Below are 22,846 nucleotides of genomic sequence, written 5' to 3' on the forward strand. Positions count from 1 at the left end.
GCCAAGAGGTTTCAAAAAGCAGCTTCTTATTCATCTCCAGCCTTACTCATCCCTCGTCATCGGCTGTAGCACCTCCACGGGAAAGTCATTTTTCAAATAAATGCAACTCTTTCAGCGCCTCCCAGGATCCTCTTTCTCCTCTATCTTGCTCTGACAAGCACCTTATGCCAGATTTTCTCTCTTTCTGTAATGAATGGGCTGACGGTGACAGAGCAATTTCACTCACTGGATATTGCAGTACATCCATTTTATTTTATTTAACCATTTATTCATCCGTGGCGGTTCGGATGTGCAGCATCGCCTGGCCCTTTCCCAGCACAGCGTTGCCTCAGTTTGACTCAGGAATGGGATGGATTAAAAAAGGGTTTGAGTCAATGATGATACAAGGAATGGAGTGACGGTTCGCTGCGTTGAGAGATGACAGATAGAAAAAGTTGATAACAAATAGAGACAAGCTGGGACATGCAAACAAGAGGGCTTTTACAGTGGCTCTAATGTGTACAGTAATATTTAGGAAGAGGAAAGTATTCTGTATCTCACCCCAAGAAGCATTTTTAGACGTGTTCTCACAAAGACTGGGTATGTGAAATTAGGTCAAGCTAAAATGCATCGTGATGTTTTATCTCGTTACCTACGTCACCCACAGGAGGAGATGTACCCTGACTGTCTTCGTTAGCTTTTGTGACAAACTCAGTATGGAGGTACCAGAGGGTGGGTGGGCGAAGGGATAAACGTCACAAGCTCTCAGCATGACATGAGAGGCAAATAGAGCCTCAGATGTGTGTGAAGTTGAGAGTCTTTAAACTTTATAAAAGGTTTCAAATGAAAAAGCATCCCGAGGAGAGAGACAGAAGCCTGTATGATGCTACAGTTCACCGTATAGGGTTAAGACTTGTTTGATTCCCACTATAACCCCCCCGCTGTGCTGGAAATGGATGTATTTGCAGTGCTGTCAGGAGGCTTGGAAAAAATCCTGCACCAAATGTTGGCTGGGGTAGGTGTTGTTTATGTAGAGAGTTGGAATAAATGATGAAATGGCCACGTTTTAACTCTCCACATCCTCAACTACAGAAACAAGGTTTGTTATTTAGGCGTATATTTCATACCTCTTTGTCTTGCCTCCTTTTCATCCTCTCAGCCAGTCTGTCTGTCTCAGTGAGGATGTTCTTAGACTGTCTGTCTACAAGTTAATGTGACTAAGGTGTGAGTCATGAGTTGATTGATGTCACTGATTGCTTAAGTAGACCAGACGCCACATAAATCAGGATCTGTTTATGGTCAGGGGAGTCAAAGGTTGATGAGATTTTTCTTCTTACTGTCTCAGAATTATAATTTGTTGGACAGCTGGTTTTTATTAGTAGAATTAGACCAGAGAAGACGAGCTTCACTGATAAACAAACAAGAAAAGGAAATGATGAGAAACTCCAAAAGTTAATGTCCACCACGTGCTGCAGTAGACTACTTAAACTAATAAGACCACAAGCCTGGTCCTGTGTGAAACGAAAGTTAACGTTGAAGTATTTTAACTAGAGACAGTTGTTTCTGATGTCAACCTAACTATGTAGTTTTTGTACCTAACAAAAGTGAAATGGAGCAGCACCCGTTTCACTACGTTTGATATGCAAACCACCATTTAATGGGCCGATAACAGCCTTTGAACTCAATAGTAGGGGTGGCAGGCCCCTTCTAACACGTATATCTGTGAGGCTAAAAATCACAACTGCTAATTTTAAGAAAAAAGAAGAAGACATACTTTATTAAATCCCTGAGGGGAAATTAAATTTTTCCACTCTGTTGTCATATTCACCTTATTTTCAAACACGGAAGTAAATAGTGATTAACTTCCGTGTTTTTGTGCGTGACTTCCGGTCAGCCGCTTTCCCTCATGCTTTCCCTTACCGGAGCTAACAGTGCAAGCTAATTTTCTTCAGTTTTCAATTGTTTATGTTAGTCAATCAGTTAGTTAGTTAGTCTGTGTATTTTATATAGATAACTGTGCCCACGTTTCCATTATCCGGTAAAAATAATTCCCTCTAAACGTGAATAAATCGCACGTCAGTCAAAAACTATGAACCAAAAAAGCACAATCTATCCCGAGTGAGACAAACTGCTTGATCCCCGTCTCCAGTGTACCAGCAGAGAACCTGCAGAACCAAATCAGCGAAAAAACACGCCGGGCTACACAGCCTCTCTACCCGAGCAGCTGAAGCTGCTGCTCGCACCCTCGACACACAGACACACAGACGGTGCTTCTGCATGCCAGCCAAACGTGTGCTCAACTGTGAGAAATAAATATGTGAGGTGTACGCTGCTTTTCTATCTTTTTTTCCTTTTCTTTATTTCTTTCTGTCAGCGACATACACTCCTAACACAGGACGGGTTGTTTTTATTGACTGAGTTGATCATTAAGCCATAGTGATGCGCGGATCAGCTCTGATAGCACCAGAATCAGCATATACGCATCAACCATCCAGCCGCACCCGTCTGCAGCTGCACTGACATTTCCACCGCTCTGTGTAGGCTAAGTTACCTTTTAAATTATGTGGAGCAGCACCAGCTTTCCAGGTGATTTATTCTTTAACGATTAACTTTAAATATTTAAAGTTAGTCCTTAAAATTGCTTTCAGTAACGTAAACATTTCCATGCGCGCAGTAATGTCACTGTAGCAAATACCGTGGGACATTTACACAGTGGTCACAGTGCACATACAGGTCCGTTCAGACCCCAGCGGACATGGGTGGATGACGGGACTAACGCCACATAGACCAAATCGGACCGTCAAGGACATGCGGACACACAAACTGTGACTCGGCCTTCACAGTGACCTATTAAAAGTTTTTATCTGACCATATATGTATACTAAAAGTTTCTGCACAGCACAAGTAGATTTAGTTTTATTTCACCATTGCAAATCCTGACGGGAACATTTATGGCAAAGCTGCTGGAAAATATTGGCTTTAGAGTACGTTTATAATGTGATGTACATCTCTATAGACGTCCTGAGGCTGTATCTGTGTTTTGAGTCATGTAGGCCACAGGGTATGACCTACGTCTGTCTGTCTGTCTGTCTGTGTGTTGGCCAGATAAGTTGGCTGAATGGGGAGCAGCTATTTTTGTGTGTGTTCTGCTTTCATTAATATCCCTCTGCTGGGAGACAAACTAATGAGTCCTGGCTCTCTGATTGCTACATCACAACTTTTATGCGTCACATCAGACAGTTTTTGTGCTACATCACAGTGGGTGCTCCACATCACATGCTGTGAACTACATTCACCACAAACACAGTGGGCTATTTTGGAGTCTGGTGGGATTTTACTTTTTAAGTGCACGAAGAACAGATTGGAAGAGATGCTCCTGCTCATATTTAATCAGATTTTAAGATATCAGTGTTCACCCTTTAGCAACAGTAACAATAACAAAATTATTCCCCGCAGGTGTTTGACCTGTGTAGGAATAACTGACATGTCTTGGACCAGAGTTGTGTGTGCGGTAAAATAAAGGGGAGAAATCAGATTGACAGAGGGCTGCTTTATATTTCCTCTGCCCGCAGTCACACTGAGCTACCAGATTTTTAAATAACTGGACCAAACTTAAGATCCCAAACATCTGGAAACAAATAAACAACAACAGCTGGTCACAGAGGGAAAAAGTGATTCAGCTTGGCTTTCCAAGCAGATGCTAGCTGTCCAAACATCTGTCTCTTCTTATACTCGTAAACATTTGTTTTCAGGGTCATTACTTGTAGCTAGTTTGGACTGCTCACTACTTAAAAAGCAACATATAGACTGTTTTTAAATCATCTAATTTTCCTACAAACAAAAAAATGTGTTATCAGAATAATTTGAAACATGCTGGCTCCAGAAGAGAGTCAATCTTTACACAGCCCCATGTTATAATCTTTCTTATTTATTTATAAAGCACTTTTCAAAGCAGAGTTACAAAGTGCTTTACATGTCAAAAGACATGGAAACAACAACTTTTAAAAGAACTGATAAAAACACTTAAGTGTATAAAAATTGAGGAAATAAAAGACAGGCTAAAATCAAAAATATGTTTTAAGAAGGGACATAAAAGAGATCATTTAGTGGGGCGACCTGATTTCCTCGACAGCAAACACTCTGGAACAAACTAAGACCTCCGCCCAAGGACCTCCAAGTACGTCCTGGTGTGTACAGTAGTAAGAGGTCAGAGATGTAGCTTGGAGAGAGACCACGAAGAGCCTTAAAAGTAGTTAAAATCTTAAAATCTGTTCTAAAACATACTGGGAGGCAGTGTGAAGAGGCTGAAACTGGAGTGATGTGATCACGTCTCTAGCAGCTGATTTCTGGTCATTCTGGAGTCGATTAATAGATTTTTGATTCAGGCAAGAAGCGAGTCTGTTGCAGTAATTCAGGCAAGAAGAGATGAAGGTGTGTAAAACTGTCTCTGTGCCTTTAAAAAGTTAAAATGGATCATATCTTTGAAATATTTCTAAAAAAACATGAGCTTTGTGACGAGCTGCTCAAAACTTAAATTACTGTCAAACCAGACTCCAAGATTTCTTGCAACAGCTGAAGGACATTTTTTGCCATCAAATTTTTTGACAGCACGGTGGTGCAGTGGTGAGCATTGTCACCTCACAGCAAAAGGGTACCCGGTTTGAATCCAGGGTGGGGGAGCCCTTCTGTGTGCAGTTTGCATGTTCTCCCTGTGTCAGCGTGGGTTTCCTCCAGGTGCTCCAGCTTCCTCTCACAGCCCAAAGACATGCAGGTTAATTGGTGACTCTAAATTGTCCGTAGGTGTGAATGTGAGTGTGAATGGTTGTCTGTCTCTATGTGTCAGCCCTGTGATAGTCTGGTGACCTGTCCAGGGTGAACCCTGCCTCTCTCCCAGTGTCAGCTGGGATAGGCTCCAGCCGCCCAGCGACCTCCAACAGGATAAGCGGTTACGGAAAAGGAATGAATAAATGCTAAAATGCCTTAAACTTCACAGCAGAAATAAACATGTTTACAGCCCCTTTTTTTTAATAACGCAACCCTTTACATTTTATTAAGCCCTACATTTATGCTTATTTTAGGGCAGGGCCACTTGACCCCTCACTCCTCCACAGCTCCAGCCTCTCATCCAAATATATGGTAGCTTCTGGCTTAAAAAAAAAAACAAGATGGTGTCGGCCAAAACATCAAAATCGAGGCCTCACAATGTCCACAAACCAATGGGTGACGTCACACCAGCTACGTCCATTATTACATAGTCTATGCTAAAAACGCAACCCAAGACATTCAGGCTAATAGTCTCCTTATCTCTGCCTGAAAAAAGGTGCATGTGCAGTCAAGTTTCCTGACATTTTTGGGGCTCACCGTCTGGCACAGCGACTGATACGAGATGCTGACTGCAGCTTACAGCACAGAAATAGAAAGAGATGCGAAGACGCAGACGGACAGAGAGACAGAGGGAGCATCGTTATGTGGAAAGCAAATCAGGGTAGAAATGTTGTAAATAAGAAAAACTGTCAATCTCCTAAATTTTAATCTTTTATCTTGATTGCCTGCTGAGATTGCCTTTCACTCTGCTGCAGATAAAGCATGTTGAATTGGATTGAACTGAACTGAGATAATATCCCATCAGCGCCATGAAAGGGTCGCCGCGAAGCAGAGTGGCTGATGTGTCTCCAGCCATTATCCACTTGCTATATTAGTTATGTAACTCTACTCCGCCTCAATACGCCACCGGTGACAAGAGGTGACAGTAGGTTTCTCTCTCACACACACACACACACACACACACAAGCTAATGTAGAAAATAACATGCTTCTAAGTTAAAAGGCTCTCAGAGCGTTCCCACCGCAGGTTTGGGCACCAGCGTGGTCACCGTAGTAACAGCATTCATGTCCATGGCAACCGTGTGTGTGACACAAGCTGTGTCCGAAATCACTCCCTCCTTCACTCTCTCATTACTCCCTCATAAATCACAGTAAATGGAGATTTTAAGCGCTCGTCAATCAACATCATTTTGCAGCTCAGTTGCCAGAAGAAAATGTCGGCATTGCACATTTCTGTGAAGCACGGGTACATTTGTACGTTTAATATGTTTATTAACAACACATCTAAAGTGATGGAGTATATGAGCTGATTTTGTCATCAGGAAGCTGAGGGGAGGGTGGATGGCTTTACACTGAGGAGAGACTCCAGCCAAACTTCTGATGACTTTTTGAGACTAACAAACTAACTATGTCCTGTTTTGAAAACCCTTTGTGACATTCAACCTGGGTGTTTTTCCACTGACCTGTCCCTGCTTTTCCAGCGGATTTTGTACGACCAAACATGAGTATTTTAAGCCAAAACATGATCTTCTCCGAACCTTAAAACCAAGTGTTTTTTCCCTTAACATAACCACACCTTCACCTGTGTTGTTGAGAAAAGTTAAGACACATGAACACTACTTTTTTTTGTTCCATTGTTGGAACACCAGGGCTATTCAATGACATGTTCAACTGGGCTGGATTTTAAAACCAGGGCTCTCATTTATAAACTAGGGATGCGCGCAATTAGACATCTAAACGATTAAACGTCCGCCCCCTCGCTAGTTGGCACCAGAAATATTAGTCGGTTAAACTAATCAGTGTTTTATTCATGTACAAGGCTGCTAACTGTCATGTGGCCGCCCACCACTAGTGGGTGCTACAGAACCGTCAGACAGCAGTCCCCCTCCCCGCGGTAACGCTCGAGTAGACTGGAGTTTTAAAACAGCACGGTGGGAAAGTTTGGCAGCACTTTGATCTAGAGCAATTCAGCAGTATAAAGTTTTTTTGAGATGTTATATTATTTGTTAACTTTAAGTGCGTTGTTGTCAGATAATGTGCAGGTTCACATTCATACTGCATGGAAGTGTCTCGTACTTCAGCGGCATTTAAAATCCGACATGGTTGTTGAATGCACACAATATTTTTTTTGGGACAATGTTTCAAATACATGACAATAAACTTGGCTAAATTTTGACTGTTTTATGAGTGTTTTCCTTTTTTAGAGTAGTTGATTAGTCTTAATTCAAATGTTTGTTTAGTCACCAGGAACATCCCTATTATAAATATTATGCACGCAAAAAACGAGGCCTGAACGAGGCGTACGCAATGTCCCACACAAAATTTGTGATGTATAAAAACAGACCTGATGGGACAAACTTTGACCCACGCTTACGAACATTTTGGAGACGGGAAATTGGCGACGCAGATGAGGTAGAAGCCTGATTGTAGAAATTGCTGAATATTTTTTAATGCACACCATTTTTGGCTTTTGTTTCTACGTACATTTTCAGCAGTATTTTATAAATGAGACCCCAGGAAATGTAGATGGGCCAAACATGTTAAGCAACAAACAGCATGTTCGAAACAACAACAAACTGAACAAATGCAAATAAATGTAGTAAAAAATAGCAATTTTTATCATTTCACTGTTGAAATAAAAAGATATTTGTGGTCACACATCTCTCGACCTTGACCTGTATCTTTCTCCGTCTTAACGCCCTCTCCCACACATCTCACCTCATGACGTTTTCCATCGAGGTCAAGGAAGTGTTGAAGGAAAGACATAGGATAAATGTTTTGACGACTCAACCGGAGCCCAGATGCTTTGGAAAGCTCCTAAAAATGGTCCGAACGGCGTCTCATGAGAAGATGTTTCATAAACGATATGATTGGTGGTGTCGCAATACTGATTGGTACATCCTGCCTGATCTGATGGGATGAGAGGGACGCCAAATGGCTCACTTGTTAGCTACTTCTAGATACAATATATAGTTTACACGTTTTATACCTGTATGTTTGAGTTACACATGCTGGGTCACTTGGAGGTCGTTTCTGGACCGTATGTGGCCCCCGATCTTCTCCTTTAAGCAGTCAGAGAAGGTTGACGTGAGTGAGCCTCGGTGTGGTAATTGTTGAGGCTTTTAAAGTCGCCCACTGTCTGCAGACTGTGAAGCATGTCATTCTGTTAATTTATCCTCCAGCATGTGGGGGCTCATCGTGAGGCCGAGGACACAGTGAGAAGTGTCTGCCAGTCTCTTTTCAGTCACAAACCAAAGATGTGTTTGTGTGTTCTGGTGGCGTTTGGTTTCCTGATCACTGACAGAGTTCAACTGAAAAATAATATGTTTCAGGAGAGGTGTGTGACCTCATGCAGACCTGTGAATGTTTGATGTTTGTGAAGACGAGCAGGACTTGAGACTGTTCTTACCACAATAGTGCACACTGGGCTGAGAGCAAAGCAGATTTGGTTGCTTGTAAATCTGGACGCAGGGCAAGATTAGGATTAGGAAGTTTGCTTTACAACTACAAAGGTTTTTATGTGGCTGTTCTGTTTGCTCACCGGGTCTCATTAAAAGTGCATCCTGACCCAATTTTCGTTGCTTGTAATCCGAGGAGTTTGAGGCTTATGCCACTCTAAAGCTCGCAGTAAATCACTTTGAATGACAGCGTCAGGTAAATGTTTGGAACCAAATGCAGCCTGGCAAATGCAAATTAGTCTGTAAACTCTCAGTTCACTTCAGTTTCCAAGGGGCGTTATCAGCGGCTGCCTCTGGGTGCAGCTGAATAGACCTACAACCAATCAGAGCAACGGAGTGTGATGTAGCGTGGGCAGACTGCAGCGTGCAGAGCTGAGCTGTGATGGTGAAGCATCAATGTGACTGTAGATGACTGCTCCCCTTTTTGAAGCTATAGGAATAATTCAGGAAAAATCTGTAAAATAAAAGCTCTGTAGGAAGTTTAGTGACATCACGGTATTGGTGGTTTTTGATTGTATTATATGGGATTTTTCTTTTTTGTTGCAAAACCTTTAATTTCTGTAAATGAATTGTTTTTGCACTTGAATTACAATATTTTACCTTAATTTTATGTTTTTCTGTTTGGCAGCCACTGACGCCAGTTATTTGATCATTTTCCAATTTTAATAAAAATGTTAGATTGTAATAATTCAGAAAAAAAATCTGTAAAATAATTGTGTTTCTCTGTAGAACTTTGAGTGACATCACTCTATTGAAAGTGTAATAATTTAGGAAAAACGTTGTAAAAATTACACCGTTTTCCTTCAAAACCTTCAACGAAAATTTCTGTATATTACTTTTTTTTTTAAATCAACCTCCTTTTTATTGTTTCATGTTTCAACATGGGTATTAATTTGGCTTTAGTAGATCAACTGATGGTGAAAATAAATTGATTAAGAGAGGAAAAAAGTAATAATAATAATATTAAATTGAATTAAATTGAATTAAATTTGATTTAATTTAATTTAATTAAAACAAATTAATGAAATTGCAATGAAAACTGTTCAATTAATGTGTAGGGTCCATGACCCACTAGATGTGCACAATAAACTTTCACTTAGTCAGGCAGGGAAGCTCAGGCACCAATGGTTGACTGTTAGGCATAAAGCATTTTTGCTACTGACATCTCCACACATGTTATATCCAGTAGGGATTATAGCCAGTGATTATGGGAGAGAGAGTGAGGAGGCTGCCAGCTAAGTGTTAATTTTTTTTAATTCTGCTTTAAAGCCAACAAAAAGTGTTGTAATTTTATTGTCTTTGCGCTTAATTTAAATTGCAATACTGGTATTTTACTTAAATATTTACAGTTTTTGTTTGGCAGCCATTGCCATTTTTTAAAACTATTTTTACAGTGTAGATTTATGCTTGCTGTAGTGTCCCCAGTGCGATGGTGAGTGAGCTGAAACAGGATGTCATTGCATATTTGACTGAAGTGCAAATTCTCCACAAGTTGTCAGTCATAGTTTCAAACCTGCCCCATAAAATAGTAACAGTTGTGATTGGCCCAACCCATCTGAACCCAGCTTTAAGTCTGCCGCCCAGTCGCCAGAACAAAATGTTGGCATTGAATGTTTTTGTAAATCATAAATACGTTATGTTTGTATGTTTCATATCAATGTTACTAAAGTGATGTGCGGTCTGACTTTGTCATGGGGATAGGAGGTACCATGACACCTGGGTGAGACATCTACAGACCACTCTTCGAGACCAACAAACAGCAAAACTGTTCAGTCGGTTTTGTGCCCCATAAACCAGGTATTTCAAGCAAAAACATAATCTTTTCCGAACTATATTCAAGTGGTTTTTATGCCTAAACTTAACCAAATACCACGGCGTTACTAAAACTTTGCCCTATATAATAACATGCTAATGTTACATATCCGTAGTTTGCAGAAACGTACAGTGCCTTTCTGGCGATTGGGTTGAAATGTCTTTGAACAGGAGGGAGACCAGATGCATCTGTCAGAGCAAGTGAAATGAGCTCACAGATTCATCTGCTCCCCAGGCTGTAGGTGTAAACTACATGCTCATGAATATCCCAGGTAGTGTAAGCTTGACCTTTATGTTGTGCTGTAGTGACAGTAGTGTTGATGTATGACAGTGCTGCTGCATCTGCTCGCAGACTAACACAGGAGAGAAGTGATCATATGGAACCAGTCAGGAAGCAGAAGCAGTAACCCAAATCTGCCAACAGCCCGTCCCACGTGAACGATAGAAATAGCACCGTTCTAGGTCGCTCTTTAATAACTGCAGAACTAACTTCATGGCACTCTGCTCGTGTGTGTGTGTGTGTGTGTGTGTGTTCCAAGCTTCCTAAGGCATTTTTCTTTCCATTAAGGTGATTGAAACTGTCTGTGGAGAAAGAGAGAGTACGACATCATGGCTGTAACACAGGAACACAAAACCCTCTGGTGAAGGAGAGGCCAAAATATGTTTTATTTGATCGATTTCACCTTAAATCCACTCACTTGATAAATTCTAGCATTTATTCAGTCAGAAAAGCGGCAGTAAAACACACTAAGCTCCTTTATGAAACGGACAGCATTACCGTTTTACATAAATAGTGTGTGTGTCCCTGTGTGTGTGTCCCACTATTAAAGGAAAACAACTTTCCTGTCCTGTCCTAAAAACAAGGTCAAAGACCTCGTAGTGGAGAACTTCATTATAAACTCAACCTCTATCAACCCGCACGCACAAACACAGACACTAACACACACACTCTAACACACACAGGACACCTTGCAGCCAGAGATAGGTCCCATAAAGTGTGCCATGCATCGATTTTGTGGTCTATTTTGCAACAAGATGTATGTCTCTGCTCTGAGGGGGAATCGAGTGCTTTTGTCCTTGGCCTTGTTAAAGTGATTTCTCATCACCGTGGTCGTCCTTAGTCTGACACTGATGAGGTCACAGCAGGACAAACACATAAACAGCTTCGACTGGACAGTTTACACATAAATGTGGGGACTCTTTTTAGTATTTTAGAGAAAAAAAAAAGTGAGGTTTGAAATGATAAACTCCATGAACTGGCTCTACACTGAAATCTTCCGCAACAGTTTTCTCTGAAAATATGCTGCTGCTTTGGCAGATAAAAACCCAGTTCCACGTGTGTTTTGCAGCTGAATGTATTTGTGTTTGTCTCTTTCCTGCAGTGGACACAGAGGGCAGGAAGTTGAAGGGAGGCATCCAGAGGAGCACAGAGACGGGTCTGGCCGTAGAGATGCCCAGCCGGACGGTCCGGCAGGCCAGCCACGAGTCTATAGAGGACAGTATGAACAGCTACGGCTCCGAGGGAAAGTAAGTCACTCATCAACACAAACACAAGCTGGAGTCTAACTAAATGACACTGTAGTCAGTTTATCGAAATCCAACACTATTAGATAATATTTCATGACGACGCGTTGACATGTGTTTAGGTACCTTTTTTTAAGTCCATTTTGTTTCTTACAATTATTTAAGGTAGTTTTGCCTTTTCATCTCAGCACACTGAACTGCCAACTCTGTCAAAAACATCCCGCTCGACTTCACCACACCACAGACTGTAGGGGTTGTAGCAGCTGTTAAAGTGGGCCGATCGTACGTCACGTTAAATCAGAGAACGCTTGCCATACAAATGGTATTTTTTTGTATTGATTTGCAAATGAAAATTATTAAACACAGGCACTGCTTGACTGTTTGGATACTACTTGGTACTGGGTAATTTACCTTTAAAGGTATCGAGTACCAACACCTAGCCTTGGGGCTCAGTTCCGACACATTCTCACTCCAATCTTGTTACAGGTGCTTGGTCAGTAGCCCTTCAAAGTACGACACTCTAGGTACCCTCTAGTTTCCGTTTTGGACACTTCCACTGTATTTTTCTGCTTGGTACATGCATTGTTTCTTTTTACAATAAACTTAACCCAGCATAGTTTTGTGTTAGTGTGTTAGTTTTTGGGATGTCCAGGTAGCTCACTGGGTGAAGCGGCACAGGTTTGTGTCCAGCCCAGCCAAGCTAATGAGAAATCAACACAAATCAACAACTTAGCCAACATCTAAAATTATAAATAAGCAAAAATAAAAGGTTACGCTATGTGCAAATTTGCATTTTTCATACATTTTTTTGTACTGTTTTCTGGATGCCTTTTGTCCTTTCATTTGCTGCGTGTTTATGTATGTTTACACAGTTAAAATAACTTAACATTGACTTTTGGTTTCACACGGTGAAAGTCCTGTGATTGTTTCACCCCCAGTAATCAGTACCTAAATGTTGAGGCAGAGGGTACTGTCTGTAGCTCTGGTTGAGGGTGAGAGGCTGTCAGCAGATAAACAGAGATCTGTGTGGGTACATGAGACCCTAAAAAAGAGGGTGGATCATGGGGAGTACCACCAGTTGGTCCAGGAGCTTCTCCTCCATGATGGCTGTTTCCAGGCATATTTTAGGATGACTCAGGGGCAGTTTGACAACCTGCTGTCTATCGTCAGGCCATATAGCTCTGGGTATCCAGCAACCACTACCACCAGTTTCTCCTCCATTGTTTACCAACTGTAAACCTGTTGCCATGACCACCACAGAAGGCCCGCCTCTCAAATCATCTGATGGGAATGGGAAAAAGATGGCATAGAAAGAGGTGACGTGGGGCAATTTTCCTCTCTGAGTTGTTTTTTTCAACTCAGGTTTCAACGCAGGTGCTTAGAGCGCAGAAACACGAGTCGCGTCACAACTCAAAAAACGCGAGCAAAAAGCTTCATTCTCATTGAAAACAATTACAAACAGCCGCCTCCAGCTGCTGAAATACTTTCTGTGTGATCGAGGCCTGAGTCATCTTCTCTGTCTGTGTGTCCGGAGCACATCTCAACAATTTGAGGAACAAACTCCCATGAAATTCAGAGGATTCTTTAGCATTCGTGCAGTTTTGCACTCAGAAATCCATTTTACTTCCCTGCCTGAAATATCTCCTGCTCGTCTGTCACTATCATCCATCTGACAGAAACAGTCAGCGGGGGAGATGGCACACAGAGAGAGTAAAGCCCAGTGGAAAAGCAGCACCTATGACATCAGCAATACTAGTGTAGTACTACTGAACACACACACACACACACACACACACACACACACACACACACGGACACATGCAGATCAGTGCCAACCTGGCTACCAGCTTGAATTCCTACAGTTACATAACGAGAGGAGACAGACAGACAGACTGATGGACTGATTGGGGCTGGGAGGGTTTAAAGATACACAGAGGAGCAGGGAAAACAAGGAGAGGTAGAGACTCACAGAGGATGATTGCATCATTGAGAGTGTTTGTATGAATATTAATATTCCATTTATATTTGGAATATGTAGATATTTTGTTTATGAGCTGCTGCATGGAAACGTTAGCTTGTATCTTAGTTTATACAGGCTGATGTTGGGTTACTGAAGCAGTATACAGTATAACTCAGCAGCTGTATAAAAGAAAGAGGTATTAGTTGTTTTGTGTTATTGTCAGATCGACACCAGGATCATTATCAGAATATTAATAAACATGTAAACAAACTCAGAGAAATAATGAGGAAGTATCAGACGGAGAGAAAGAGGGAGGTGTGACCTTTGATTTCACACTGAGCCTCTTTGGTTCAACATATTGAAGCCCCTCAGTGTTTCTCCTCTTCCTCCTCAGCCAAGTGGACTCAACTAAAAACACAAACCGATCACATATTATTTTGTCCACTCACAGTCTCGCCTGCAACGCTGCTCTGATAGAAACATAATGGCACCAGTGTTATGTTTTCTATTAACATAATGAGGTAATGTTGTTCATTAACATGTCTGGTAGGTTGAAACTGGATCAGTAAAATGTTCACAGGTGGCATTCACGGTATTTGGTTGAACTTGGGGAAAGATTGTGGTCTTGGTTAAAGAGATACTTTGCCGATTTTCAACCAGCTTTGTATCATAACAGTGTGGGTAGTGTGTGTGAATAAACTGTGGTAAACTTCCCTCCATGTTACCAACGCCTAGATCTCCCTGCTCCCAGCCAAACTTTATCGTTAGCATGATACGCCATCAGGTGCTTATTCTGTATCAGCGGCTGGTGGACGGCAGCGTCAGGGGAAAACGTGGTGGGACAACAACGTAAGTTAAGGGGGTTAAAGTCCGAGTAGTGCAGATGGGAGGTGTGGTGGACGGGTCCAACAACTACTGACTTTCACCCTGGAGGCCGGTGTTCACTTCCCGTATGAATTTAAAGCCAAACCCTGTTCTTTTTTCCTGAACCCAACCACGTGCTTTTGTTGGCTAAATGTAACCACATTTTTTGTAGTTTAAGCAAAACAAAATGTGAATTTTTGGTGTTGTACCAATGTAGTGCTTTTATTTTGAAAGAGACTGTGTGCAAACTGTGCTTTTCTTGTGAAAACAGAGGTGTATTTTGAAAACAGACGCACTGATGCATGTAACAAGCTGAAGCTGACTCGGCATCCCAGAATGTCAACAACCAATGCACCCAGGGTACCTTGCATGTTGTATGTTGACGTGGAAAGTCCATCGCCAAATGTCACTATGCGACGAGGTTGAAGTGAGAATGTGTTGATCTGCTGGGTGACACGTTTCTTTTCATCCGGCTGATTTTTGCTGGCTCTCAGGCTGTTGTTTGAACAACAGATTGTATGTTCACATTTTCATAGTCCGGCTACCACGGACACAAAGAGTATGAACGTAGATCTTGTGAGAGAGCTGCTCCTTTCTCTCGATCTCTCAACTCCAGACAAAACTTAGATTAAATAGTGAAACTAAGCAGTGCTGATCAAATATAAACCAAAATTCAGTTACTGTATTTACTGTAGCTTATAAAGCCCACGTAACTTCTCTGACTTTTAGTTTTACACGGGACATGAGCAGTGGTCTCCTGGGTGAAAGTCCTGTGTGTGTTTAACCCATCCATCAACACCAACCTCTTCTGTGTGCAGACTTTAAGGCTTTCCACCCTCAGTTCCTCCTTTGCTCCCGTCATAACTACTCGAAGTCACCACCCAATAATAAATGTAAAAATAGACCTATAGACCAGATCACTGTGACGTCACTCTAACAACGACAAAAACTTACTGTTCCTGGTAGAAAACTGGCAGTTGATTACAATTACTGTTTATTTCTGTTGTCATTTTCATGACGATGGTGGTCATATGGCGGTCCGATCTAGCTGACTTTTCTCCTGCGCTTATGTTATGTACTTTGTTGCGTTGTTTGTGTCTTCTTAACCAAATCTAATGAGACGGAAGCTGAACAGTATACTGCTGTGGACGGGTCTGCAGGAAAACATATTTTAGCCACCTAAAAGAATCCACATCGGTGTAAATGTACACTACATTTCAATATTTGCTCCACTTTCCCTTACAGGTTAGCTCATCGGCGACACGGTAGACCAGCAACTCCAGTGTTCTGCTATGTAAAATTACTGTGTTTGTCAGTGGAGTCTGTGTCTTTGATGTAGCGGCTTCAATTCCCTGTCAGAAAAGACGGTGCAAATATTCTCAATATAATATACACTTAAACTGATATTGATGTTTTTTGGTGGGCTTGTTTTAGGTGGCTAAAAATGAAGTAATTGGTTGATTTTGTGTGCATGATGCAGGGGTTTTCAACCCAGAACAAACATTTTGATTTGGTCTATATGGGTAAATATGGGTCTGGACTCATAGCATTTGTTGTTTTCTGCTTGAAGAGCGTCACATCCTGACCTTGATCCCTTAAAATACAATTAATTGTCAGTGGACAGGTAGGGAGAAGCATCCTTTAACCCCTCATAAAACAAGTTGATGGAGGAGACTGAAGGAAAGACTGACATTGAAATACTCATATCTGTCATAGCGTGGTAAATTTTATGTTTCACTGCTCAATAAATCGTCGTTCAATTGATTCCCTGTGACCCTGCAGAAGATAAGCGGGTATAGATTATAGATGGACAGATGAAAACTACAGGGAAGTAGTTTTTCTTTAAGCCATTTTAGTTTTTCTGGGAAACATCCCGACTGTGGCCTTAATGAAAAGATGTTCTTCCCAGCAAAATTTAAAAGTTAGGAAACGTCTGAATAATACTATTGTTACATAATGGTTTTATTATCTCTTGATTCGGCCCGACAGAGGAGCTGAGTGGTTAAAATGTAAATCTGTTTATATGCTCTGAGCTACAAGCATGACTGCGCTGAGGGAAACTACAGTTGAATCATTAAACTGAGCTGCTGCTGCTGCACCACAACATTATTTAAATCAGCAGCAGCAAACCGCTGCTCGTCCTCCCGTCTGTCTGTGTTTCCGTCAGCTGTTTGGCTCGCGCTGCTGATTGAAAAGCTCTGAGCCTGCGTGTGCACGACCATGAATAAGCACTTTGTTAGCTAACACCATCCAATCACACTTATGAGCTTATTGATTTATGGTCCGGGCAATTCAGGACCAGGCGTGTGTGTGTGTGTGATGGTCGTGATGGATCTAAACAACCTAAACAGGACTGGTTTGCTGTGTTTGTGTGAGGAATATCAGAATTTTGCTGAACACATTGTCTTTTTTTGTCCGGCTCATGTGACTGTGATACAGCGTGGTCAGCAAAGACACTGTTAAAGTTAAATTTACTGCCTTTTTAAAAAGCCACCACTTTTCTCCTGGCAACTAACTCTTGGCTGAGCCCCTCTGGCAGTACTGCTACGACTGTGATTTTGCAACCTTGTCTCCTGAAAGGTTCATGTATATGCTACTAATTTGCAATGGCAAATATGTTGAGAAAAAGACGTAATGCTGATGAGAACGAGGCAGTGGTGTGTTCAAGGACCGTCTTTATCATGTGAAACTCAAGAAAAAAACGCAGGTGCTCTTGAAGGAAAGGGTCGGCACGTGAAGAAAGAATGACTTCAGGCACTTATGCGTGGAGCAGGTCCACCATGATGAAGACCTTAGGGTCAAAACCAGTCGGTGTTTTAATGTAAGCTGACATGTTTTCTTTAATAAAGGCTTTTTAAATTTCATTAAAGATTTTTTTTCCTGCTCCACATATGAGTGCCTGAAGTTCTTTTTTTTAATTGATATTATGAATCACAAAGTGAATCTATCTGCTAAATGTTCACTGACAGTTCACTGTATTTTAGTTGTTTTTTCTAGTAGTACGGTAACTAAGGCATCATTATGTTTGATGCTCATGTTGAGGCACTCAGAGTACTTTATTAAAGATAAGGGAAAGATCATCCTCTTGGTTTGAAAATGCCAACTTGAAGCACAACACAGGGTGTGTTTAGTCTAGAATAATGTAACCAAGACCACAATCTTTGAAAAGAAAACAGAAGAAAAGAAAAGAGCTAAGAGATGATAACATAACATAACGTAACGTAACGCAACGCAATGTAAAGCAACGTCACATAACGCAACGCAACAAAGGAGCATTTAACTACAGTGGCTGGCGCAAAAACACTTAAACATGAATGGCCCATTCAAGAGCCAGTGTTTGGTTTGTCTGTTCTGGGCTACTGTAGAAACATGTCGGTGCAACATGGCGATCTCCGTAGACAAAGACTTGCTCTTTACATAGATATAAACGGCTCATTCTCAGGTAACAAAAACATTCTTGTTTTCTGGTGATTATACGTAACTAATCAACTCTAGTGATGTCTGCGATATGTTGACGTAAAGAGGCCGAGATCTTGGATATCTTTGGAGGTGATCTCCGTTTATTCCTGACAGCAAGCGGTAAAAACAAAGTCCTCCATCAAATACGACCATATAACTCAAGGCCCTACACAAATTAAATGACACGGGAATATTTTAGCATAGAATGAACACTAAAATACAGAAATTACTATGAGAGCAATGTCACTTACCTCTACCATGGAGCACAACAGCAAAAAGGAGAGAGATAAGGCAGGAGATGCGCCTTTATAGATGGGGCACCCCTAAAGGTGAACGAAGGGGTACAGAAACTGAATATCAAACATTCCACATATTGACTATGGAGGTCTAAGCATGTCAGGTAATAACAACTGGAACTCTGTCTTAATCTTATGATGTATTTATTTACAAGTCTGACAGCATTTTTTTAAATTGTATAATCAATCAATCAATCAACTTTTTTATTTAGACTCCAGGTCCATTTAAAAAAGACAGACAAACATACAATATTTAAAAAAGACAATCATACCAGTGTTTCCACATAGCAGACTGGTATCGTACAGTACTGAGGACAGGGTTAGTCAGCATCATTATAATGGCATTACAAGAACTGTTAAGTCGACATATAAATTTGAATATCAATCGTCTCAAAAGAGCATGAAATGTGATAACTTGTACTTTACAAAAAAGTTCACTTGCACTATACCATCTTGGTTTCCCAAGCAAAATTCGCAGACAATCATTATACGCAACCTGAAGTTTGCGGATGCTGGCCTTTTTAAACTTAATCCACAAGGGCGCAGAAAAGACTCACTTTAACCTTCTCTGAACACCAAGAAAATCTTCTGGTCAACAAATTTGCCTGCATATATAAAATATGACGCTGTCTATTCATATCATCATCATCTGTCATATCATCAGTGATGATGTGTCCCAGATATTTAGTTTTAGAGCAAGCAGGGAGCACTTGTCCTGACAGGTAAACAGATGGAAAAATGAGGTCTTTATCTCCTTTTACTCTGCAAATCATAACAGAACTCTTCTTAGCGTTATAATTCACATCAAATTTTACACCATAAATCTTGCAAAATAAACTTTAGTATGTATTCACTGACTAAGAACTGTATGATGTTAATGCACATTTATACAATGTAGTGCCGTAAGTTACTGTTAGTCCTGGTATTATCGTACAATAGGCCTAGCATGAGATTAGACTTTTAGGTTTTCTTGCTTCAGGTGCTTTCTCTAACAGCAGCACAAACAAAGCTGATCCAGTTCATGTCTCCAATGTCACATGCTGACGTTGGAACACCTGAATGAAGCATTAATTCTTCACCTTCATTCACTTACCTGATTTAAATTTACTCAACTCAACTCAAACTTTATTTATAAAGCACATTTAAAACAACCAAGGTTGACCAAAGTGCTGAACGGGTCAATAGAAATAAACAAGCAAATACAATGAGGTACCTAATAGTACACCACAATAATAACCATAAGATACATAAAATACAATACAATGAAATAAAATACAAGAGTTATAAAATAAGATCAAAATAAGCTAAAATGTTTGGGTGTCCAGCTCAACCTGAGTTAAAAGCCTGAGAGAAGAAGTGGGTTTTAAGAAAAGACTTAAAAACCTCTAGGGTCTGGGCAGACCTAATGTGCAGGGGCAGGCTATTCCAGAGCCTAGGGGCAGCCGCCCCAAAGGCTCTGTCGCCTCTGGTCTTCAGCCTAGTCCTAGGAGTAGCCAGTAATAGCTGACTGGCTGATCTCAAGGCTCTGGAGGGAGCATGAAAGTGCAGGAGTTCGGTTAAATAAGGGGGTGCCAGCCCATTTAGGGCTTTAAAAACAATCAATAAAATCTTAAAATCAATGAATTTACAACACATAAATAAACACTCAGGAAATAAATCATAAAAACTTAATAATATAGGCAACTTGATTATTTGTAACGTTTTCAGTGTGTCATCAGTCATCAGCCGTCAGCGCACGGTTTACATTGAGCGTCATATTTCTGTGAAACTGCTGTGTAATCCCCAGATGTGCCTCACACACACCAATATTATAATCTACAGCTCAGGATTTTATCACCCAGTAATACCCACTCGGCTAATGTTGCTTGACTTATTGCATGTCAGCACTCTTTGCACACACACACACACACACACACACACACACACACACACACACACACACACACACACACACACACAGGATTTAGCTCATTATAACATCTCTCAATCTAATATGTTGATTTATTAATTCCATGTATAATTTACGCATTGCAGCACACACAAGCTTTAAGGGCACACAGACATTTAAATAGTCAAAAACACTAAAAACACACAATGGCACAAACAAAAACAAATAAAATGACACGTCAGGAGTATAAATTTATATCAGCTATTAAAGTGACCTGCGATACGCTCATGTTTGCTAACGTCTGCATAAAGGCCTAATCTAGGCTAAGTGATTTTGTGTGTTAATCACACTGGAGAGAGACTGCCTTGTAAATTATTTTGTGAGGACTGCTGTGTTGCAAGTCGGAAGTTAATGTTAAATGTGAGCCTGTGTGCCTTTGTGTGACTTTGTTGGAACAATCTAGTAAATTTTTTAATACCTTTTTCCTTCATTTAACAATGAAGACAAAGCTGTTGGGTAATTTAGGTCGCAGTCCTTGTGGAAGGACTGCAGTATAAAGAATAATACACCTGTTCCCTTAAATGTGCAGCTAAAGTACTCTCATCAGAGCAGGGATGAATAAAGATTGTGCAGCCGTAAACTAGAATGAAATATGAAAGTAGAGACAAGGGGGAGAGGAATGAAGGTTAAAGAGATGAAGAGGAGGAAAAGGGAGGAAGGAAGAAGGGGGCTGCCATAGTAATTTATAAACAGACTCCCCAGAGTCAGACTATGTGGTTTTAATAATCGGAGCACATTCAGAGGTCCTGGATGTTTGGAGATGTATTGACAACTTGCAGGGCTTGTTAGTTCACTCTTGGGCTGGGAAGCTATGCTAGCTGCGAAGCTAGCTGGATTGCTAAGTATGAAAAATGTTGACTCACCGGATGGAGACTGTGACTAAAGCTGCCATTAGCCAGCTATTAAAGCCAACATTCTTCCTCCCTTCACTATTGCGAGTTACCATTTTCAAAATCCCCTTTGCAACAGAAAACAATAACCTCCAAGCTTACAACCTACACACTGAAAATGGAACGACTTGAGAGAGTTTCTTCAATTTTGGCACAAACGTTCATTTAGACTAAAGAATGAACTGATTCCATTTCGGTGGTCAAAGGTCACTGTGACCTTGTGTCCATCTCAGTCTTGTGAATGCAATATCTCAAGAACACGCTCATGGAATTTCTTCAAATTTGGCACAAACGTCCACTTGGACTGAAAGAGGAAGTGATTAAAATTTGGTAGTCAAAGGCAGGGTTGGAAATAGATATAGATAACCATTGTTTTTCTGGCTGGTAAGTGAAACAGATCTAGCATCCACATGCATATTTTACCAGCATTTGACTTGTGGCTGGTGCTAATTTCCAACCCCGGTCAAAGGTCAAGGTCACTGTAACTTTGCATCCGTCTCAACTTGGTGAACGCAGTGTCTCAAGAGAGCCTTGAGGGGATTTTCTCAGATGTGGCACAAACCTTCACTTATGTTGTCTTCACGCCAAACGCGATTTGAATTTTTTGCACCACATTACTCATGTTTTTGAAGTTTAGAATATTTTGTGTTGACTTGTGTCATATGTGTGTAAAAATCCTGAATCAATGAATTATCATCTGCCGATACATCCTTTGCGTCATACTTCCCCAGAGGATCTCAATGTCGTTTGGCTATCGTGGTGCGAATCCATTGCTGCAGTTCAGATTTTTCAACTCTCAAGAATAAGTGTATGACACTAAAATTGACACTTCATCAATCAATCAATCGCATATTTCACTCACATCCATGGCGTCCATCACGTCAGGCGACAGAAATTTGCATCTTTACATTGACTTTACATGTATTTCACTTGCACAAATTGTTTTATTCTCACCTCATGTGAACACAACATTAGACGCAACGATGAACTGATTGTGGTCAAAGGTCGTCGTGACGTCGCCAAGGTTTTCGGTCATAACTCAAGAATTCATGCGCTACTTATGACACGATATGGCATAAATGTCTAAAAGAATAAATTGCTAATATGATGACATTTTACATCCAGAAGGCGAGACATTTGGTCAGATACTGAATTGGTGACTCTCATGTTGGGTGTCCATCTTGAATCTGTGGTGATTTCATAGATCCTTTGTGCTGCCAGGGTGAAGATGTGTGTGTAGCATCCTAATTTAAGAAGCTGTCGCTTCTTTGTATCCATATTTGAAGCATTGTCAACTGTATGAGTCTTGACAGACATGGATGTAAACTGTGACTCCAACTTGACTGGTTCACAGAGACATACAACAGTGAGGGGGTGAATCTAGTTTCTCCTATGGTAGAATTATAACGTGTGCTTCCAGACCTTTCTCTTGCACTGTGGAGATAGGTCTGCCTACTTGAGATGAACAATAACTTAATACAGTTATTGTATTTGCACCATTGGCTCCTGTCTCATGAGTTTCGTGCCTCTGTTGCAGAGCAGGTGTCACAACCACCAGGCACCTCTAGCAATGAAGAACACTTCAGTTGATTAGCCTTGTGGACTCCAGGGCCGTGGGCCAAACCTGAACATAATGTTCTGGCATTGGTTGTTGTGTTTGTAAAGAAAACAGCGTACATCCGGTCCAACTCCACATTAACCTGTTTCCTCTCTTCGTGGCTGTTGACCAGCCAAAGTCCAGGACCTGCAGCCAACTGTTTATTTTTAGGCACAGAAGATGCAGATACAGCTGAATTTTTAGCTTCAACCACTTCCTGGGGGACTGGTTTAGTG

At 41.1% G+C, this 22,846-nt stretch overlaps 1 protein-coding gene across 1 annotated transcript in view; it reads left to right on the plus strand.

The window, feature by feature from the left end:
- The window catches only part of rims4 (regulating synaptic membrane exocytosis 4), an 82,491-nt gene that overhangs the window by 28,354 nt on the left and 31,291 nt on the right, over nucleotides 1–22,846 (plus strand). The window contains exon 2 of the mRNA XM_050039452.1: nucleotides 11,455–11,599. Within this exon, the coding sequence (XP_049895409.1) occupies nucleotides 11,455–11,599 (145 nt within the window). The remainder of the gene's footprint in view (nucleotides 1–11,454; nucleotides 11,600–22,846) is intronic.

The sequence above is a fragment of the Epinephelus moara genome, chromosome 24 (assembly GCF_006386435.1).
Source record: "Epinephelus moara isolate mb chromosome 24, YSFRI_EMoa_1.0, whole genome shotgun sequence".
NCBI lineage: Eukaryota > Metazoa > Chordata > Actinopteri > Perciformes > Serranidae > Epinephelus > Epinephelus moara.